The sequence below is a fragment of the Ascaphus truei genome, chromosome 5 (genome assembly GCF_040206685.1).
Source record: "Ascaphus truei isolate aAscTru1 chromosome 5, aAscTru1.hap1, whole genome shotgun sequence".
Taxonomy (NCBI): Eukaryota; Metazoa; Chordata; class Amphibia; order Anura; family Ascaphidae; genus Ascaphus; species Ascaphus truei.
Window position 1 is genome coordinate 46,104,013 of NC_134487.1, and position 6,505 is coordinate 46,110,517.

Genomic DNA, 6,505 nt, shown 5'->3' on the forward strand with positions numbered 1-6,505 from the left:
TGGTAATTGCATGTGTGAGCCTGACTTTTATATAGTTGACGCGCACGACCGTGAGCGTTGGCGCGGCAGATTTAGAGAGACGTGAAATTTGTCTTTTCACGCTGTGGGTGCACCATGTGACACTGAGCCAATCACAGTGTGGCCCAACCCTGACGTCATGGCCATGCCCCCTAGTCGCACGTGTCACTGTTTGTACTATAGGTACAAAACGCACGCGTCACTAGCATGCGCAACGCCATGCGCACGGCCGCACTTGCACCAACGGTTACTATAAAACCAGCCTTATGGGTAGTGCGCAAAAGACGAGCAGGGGCACAGCGAGAGATCAAAGTTGATATGTAGGAAGGCACAGATAAGTGGAGAGGCTTGAAGGTAAGGAGGAGAACTTTCTAGGTGATCTGAACTTTGATGGGAAGCCAGGAGAGGAATTTAAGGAGCAGATTGTTTTGGGAGAAAGTAAAATTATTCTAGCAGCAGAATTTAGGATAGATTGCAAAGGAGAAAGCTGTGAGGCAGGGAGGCCTGTTAGCAGTTTATTACAGTAATCCAGTACTACAGGTTCTTGCATAACAAAGTACTGACATCTACAGTTTAACTATGAAAATATATACAAAGTGATGCAGTTACATTACCGTGACTTAGTCACTGAGTAATACGCCTAGTAATAATGCCCTGGTGGAGGTTAACATTGAATTGCTCACTACTGCATGGCCATAAACTTCACATCCAAATAAATAAATTCCGCTGTAGGAGTCACTGAGCAATAGAGCACTCATTTGGCTGAATAAGCACCACCTCACAAAAATAAAAGTTCTGTGTGATCAGGGTAACTAAATACACTATGTCTAGAAATGTCATAAGTGGGATTGAAGTTATACCTATTACAAGGCACTGCATAAGTTTAGTTATAAGAGGCAGTGCTGAAAAGCTGTGTAATGCGGCAGGCATAAGCTTATAGGGGTCCATGTTATAAAGGACATGAAGCAAAAGTTGACACTGTGCTCATTTGCATGTCATTTTGCAGAATCCCTGGCTGCAGTGGAAGCATTGTATGCCAAGAGATAATGGTGAAAAGCAGGGTTGCAGACCTTTCTTAGACGTTAATGTGCTCACAAGTGATATTTGTTATAAAACCAATCCCCCACAATTCATAAGTTTGATGATGTAAGTAGAGCAACCAAACTTAGCTTGACCACAAACCATACTATGTCGGGTCCATTGCACAAAAACATATGCTGCAGTTAGTTTAACTCTACCATCATGTAAACAGTTTAGGGTAACCAACACTAGAAGCATTAGGTTAACGATGAAATAGCTAATTTAAAGGCACACAAAATCAAATCCGCAAATATCACATTGGTTGGGTTACTACAAATTGAATTACTCTTCTGAAAATCACACACCATACAATAACACTGCAGAATTTGGGGGATCTTGTATTAATAAAACCCTTACAGACCACCTCACAATAAAAAAAACTCAGAAGAAAGTGGGTTACTGGAATCAAACAAATATCAGACAATATAATACAACCCAGTGCAAGCCATCTCACAATATCAAGCGGTGGTACTGTATGTTATCAATGCATATATAACAAGCACTTCATCTGGGTCATCAGTCTAAAGTTACCCAATGGCCCATCTCACATAGTATGTCATCTCCTGCAGTGTGTTACAGCGAGTTTATTATATGTCAAGGGCCCACCTCACATAGTGTGTTATATGCTATAATAACTCATCTCCTACAGTGTGTTGCAGGGAGTTTATTATTATATGCTATACACTAAATCTCTTAGGACTCAGCTATACACTGCAGAAGATGGGATATCCTATACTTTATAATAAAGTTCTTCTGACTCCGCTCACTATAAGCAGATATCATTGTATATAATAATCACCTTTGGTGCAGCAGATGTTTTACTATACTGAATACCTCATGCACCTCTCAATAGCTCACTGCGGGTGATGGGTTATCCCTGTATATAGGGCCCCCCTCACTACAACACGGTGTAGGAGATGCGTTACCATAGTACAGCACAAACCACTTGGAGGCTACGTGATGATGATAACCCAACCCCTGCAGCTCTCAGCCTGGTTGTCACTCACCGGCCCGGCTGCTGCTCCCCGCCCCTCTCCGGGGCCTCACGTCTCTCCAGCACAGCAGCGCCCGCCCCGGATCCAGGGTCACCTCACAGCTGCGTCTCTTCACCGTCAGCACCGAGCACAGCGCGGCACCGGGAGGAGGCGGATGCTGCGGCGGCTGCATGGTATCTCTGCCCCCCGCGCCTCTCTACCGCTGTGTGTCCCGCTCAGACATGCGCAGGCTGCCCGGGTACCGGTCACATGGATACACCGCTGGACTAGCGGTTCCAGAGTTCCACTGTTCGCGTCCTGCCAACCCCGCCCCCTCCCCTGCGTCACCCCCACTCCGACCCCGCCCCCTCCTCGCGTCACCGCCACTCCGACCCCGCCTCCTCCCCGCGTCACCGCCACTCCGACCCCGCCCCTCCCCGCGTCACCGCCACTCCGACCCCGCCCCCTCCCCGCGTCACCGCCACTCCGACCCCGCCCCCTCCCCGCGTCACCGCCACTCCGACCCCGCCCCCTCCCTCGCGTCACCGCGTATGCAAATGCGGAAGGAAAATAAGCGTGGCTTCTGTGGTATTGGCTGGGAGACTCTAGGGGTAAACATGACGCAGCATATTATTGCAAGTAGATTTTACATTGATTTTAAATTGGAAGTTTTTTTTCTTCTATTTGTTTGTTTTTGTTTCTCACTCCACTTTTGCAGCTACTAAATGACCCCCCTCTAAAGGATTTGAATAAAGTTTCTACTGTTTAATAAAATGGGGGGCTCTGGTTAATAAGGTGTCCCCGCTCCCAAACTGAGGCAAAACTAGTTCCACAGGAAAAACAGCCCTGTATTTATCGCATAATAATTTACGGCGGGTAAAAAAGTGACAAAAACACTTTTTTACCCTCCATAACTTACTTCCTGTGTGGTTGAAACCTATCCCAGATTCATACTGGAAAGCCAGTGCCACCAGCCTCACACTGATGAGACCCAAAAGGTCTGTAGGTATCGCTTCTTGGCCTTTTGGCTAAGATCAAGTGTAGTGTCTATCCTACCTGTGGCAGGAGTAGGGTGGACAGTGGCACACGTTTGGTCCTTTGGCCTGGGTCCATGTTAAAATACACATGAAGTAAAAGGTGACACAATACCCAGAATCCCTAGCTGCTGTGGAAGCATTGTATGCTAAGGCCGCATCCATGTTGCTTGTGCGCGAGAGAGACAGCTGCGCGATTAATCACATTAGGGTAATGTGATCGTGTATAGTTAGGGTGACCACCCGTCCCCCTTTTGCCGGTACAGTCCCGGTTTTTCGGGAGCTGTACCGGTTTTCTGTGTGTACCGGAATGTCCCGGATTTTCCTCAATGTGTCCCCGTTTTGTTTTTTTTGTCGCCGGCGGTGCGCGAGTCTGCTGCGGTGCGCTGTGCGCTGTGCGCGAGTCTGCGGCGGCGCGGAGGAGGAGACTGCAGCAGCCCCGGCTGGTAAGTATTTTTTTTTTTTTTTTTTTAAATGCCCTCCATCCCCCCACCCGGCAGTTTCCTACCTTGTTGGCCAATCCCCAGCGTCCCGGCATTAAGCCCCGCCCCCCGGCATCATCCTTCACCAAGGACCGGCATGTGGAATGGATGGAAGGAAGGGTGCCTGGGGGCGGGGCTTCCGCTTCCTGCGGCAGAGCACAGTGGTGTGTGTCTCTGCCCGCGGCTCCTGGCTCTTCTGCGCGGTGTCTCCCCCCCTCTGCCCGCCCGGGGGGGTAGGAGGTGGGTTTTTTATCCTTTGCCTGCTGTCCTGGCGCTTCCCCCCCCCCCCCCTGTCCCCTTGGTTCGGGAGATGGGCGCGAGGGCTGGCAGTGGTGGCTGCGCGGTGTTCCCCCATTCTGCCCCGGGAGCCCGTGGCTGCCCTCCGGGGGAGGGGGGGCGGCAGTTTACCTTTGTGTCCCGGCGCTCCTATCCCCCCCCCCCTAGGTGCGGGAGATGGGCGCGGGGGTGGGTGCAGGGGGAGGCGGAGAGCCACCTGCTCGTGGCTGCCTCTGTCTGTACTCCAGTCTGAGTGTGTGTGTGTGTGTGTGTGTGTGTGTACCAGTGTCTGTGTGTGTGTGTGTGTGTGTGTGTGTGTGTGTGTGTGTGTACCAGTGTCTGTCTGTGTGTGTGTGTGTGTATACCAGTGTATGTGTGTGTGTGTGTGTACCAGTGTGTATGTGTGTGTATGTGTGTGTGTGTGTACCAGTGTGTGTGTGTGTGTACCAGTGTGTGTGTACCAGTGTGTGTGTGTGTGTGTGTACCAGTGTGTGTGTGTGTACCAGTGTGTGTGTGTGTACCAGTGTGTGTGTGTGTACCAGTGTGTGTGTGTGTACCAGTGTGTGTGTGTGTGTGTGTGTACCAGTGTGTGTGTGTACCAGTGTGTGTGTGTGTGTGTGTACCAGTGTGTGTGTGTGTGTGTGTGTGTACCAGTGTGTGTGTGTGTGTACCAGTGTGTGTGTGTGTATGTACCAGTGTGTGTGTACCAGTGTGTGTGTGTACCAGTGTGTGTGTGTGTACCAGTGTGTGTGTGTGTGTGTGTGTGTGTGTGTGTGTACCAGTGTGTGTGTGTGTGTGTGTACCAGTGTGTGTGTGTGTGTGTGTACACCAGAGTGTGTGTGTACCAGTGTGTGTGTGTACCAGTGTGTGTGTGTGTGTACCAGTGTGTGTGTGTGTGTGTACCAGTGTGTGTGTGTACCAGTGTGTGTGTGTGTACCAGTGTGTGTGTGTGTGTACCAGTGTGTGTGTGTGTACCAGTGTGTGTGTGTGTGTGTGTACCAGTGTGTGTGTGTACCAGTGTGTACCAGTGTGTGTACCAGTGTGTGTGTGTGTACCTGTGTGTGTGTGTGTGTACCAGTGTGTGTGTGTGTGTACCAGTGTGTGTGTGTGTGTGTGTGTACCAGTGTGTGTGTGTGTGTGTGTGTGTGTGTACCAGTGTGTGTGTGTGTGTGTACCAGTGTGTGTGTGTGTGTGTGTACCAGTGTGTGTGTGTGTGTGTGTGTGTGTGTGTGTGTACCAGTGTGTGTGTGTGTACCAGTGTGTGTGTGTGTACCAGTGTGTGTGTGTGTGCCAGTGTGTGTGTGTGTACCCGTGTCTGTCTCCCCCTCCCCCCCTCTCCCTCCCCCCCTCTCCCTCCCCCCCTCTCCCTCCCCCTCCCCCTCCCCCTCTCTCTCTCACCCTCTGTCCCTCTCCCTCTCTGTCCCTCTCCCTCTCTCTCTCTCTGTCCCTCTCCCTCTCTGTCCCTCTCCCTCTCTCTCTCTCTGTCCCTCTCCCTCTCTGTCCCTCTCCCTCTCTGTCCCTCTCCCTCTCTGTCCCTCTCCCTCTCTGTCTCTCTCACCCTCTGTCTCTCTCACCCTCTGTCTCTCTCACCCTCTGTCTCTCTCACCCTCTGTCTCTCTCACCCTCTGTCTCTCTCACCCTCTGTCTCTCTCACCCTTTGTCTCTCTCACCCTCTGTCTCTCTCACCCTCCCTCACCCTCTCTCTCTCTCTCACCCTCTCTCTGTCTCTCTCACCCTCTCTCTGTCTCTCTCACCCTCTCTCTCACTCACTCTCTCTCTGTCTGCCTCTCTCTCACCCTCTCTCTGTCTGCCTCTCTCTCACCCTCTCTCTGTCTGCCTCACTCTCTCACCCTCTCTCTGTCTCTGTCACCCTCTCTCTGTCTCTGTCTGCCTCTCTCTGTCTCTGTCTGCCTCTCTCTGTCTCTGTCTGCCTCTCTCTGTCTCTGTCTGCCTCTCTCTGTCTCTGTCTGCCTCTCTCTGTCTCTGTCACCCTCTCTCTCTGTCACCCTCTCTCGCTCTCTCACCTCTCTCTCGCTCTCTCACCTCTCTCTCTCTCACCCTCTCTCTCTCTCTCACCCACTCTGTCTCTCTCACCCACTCTGTCTCTCTCACCCACTCTGTCTCTCTCACCCACTCTGTCTCTCTCACCCACTCTGTCTCTCTCACCCACTCTGTCTCTCTCACCCACTCTGTCTCTCTCACCCTCTCTCTCTCTGTCACCCCTCTCTCTCTCTCTGTCACCTCTCTCTCTCTGTCACCTCTCTCTCACCCTCTCTCTCTCACCCACTCTCTGTCTCTCTCACCCACGCTCTGTCTCTCTCACCCACTCTCTGTCTCTCTCACCCACTCTGTCTCTCTCACCCACGCTCTGTCTCTCTCACCCATGCTCTGTCTCTCTCACCCACGCTCTGTCTCTCTCACACACGCTCTGTCTCTCTCACCCACGCTCTGTCTCTCTCACCCACGCTCTGTCTCTCTCACCCACGCTCTGTCTCTCTCACCCACGCTCTGTCTCTCTCACCCACGCTCTGTCTCTCTCACCCACGCTCTGTCTCTCTCACCCACTCTCTGTCTCTCTCACCCACTCTCTGTCTCTCTCACCCACTCTCTGTCTCTCTCACCCACTCTCTGTCTCTCTCAC

The 6,505-nt window shown here is 51.8% G+C and overlaps 1 protein-coding gene across 3 annotated transcripts in view; it reads right to left on the reverse strand.

The window, feature by feature from the left end:
• Positions 1-2,410, reverse strand: part of CERK (ceramide kinase) — a 76,273-nt gene extending 73,863 nt beyond the window's left edge. For all 3 annotated transcript variants that reach the window (XM_075599796.1, XM_075599797.1, XM_075599795.1), the window contains exon 1: positions 2,106-2,410. In XM_075599796.1, the coding sequence (XP_075455911.1) occupies positions 2,106-2,265 (160 nt within the window). In that variant the 5' untranslated portion in view covers positions 2,266-2,410. The remainder of the gene's footprint in view (positions 1-2,105) is intronic.
• Between the last annotated feature and the right edge of the window lie 4,095 nt (positions 2,411-6,505).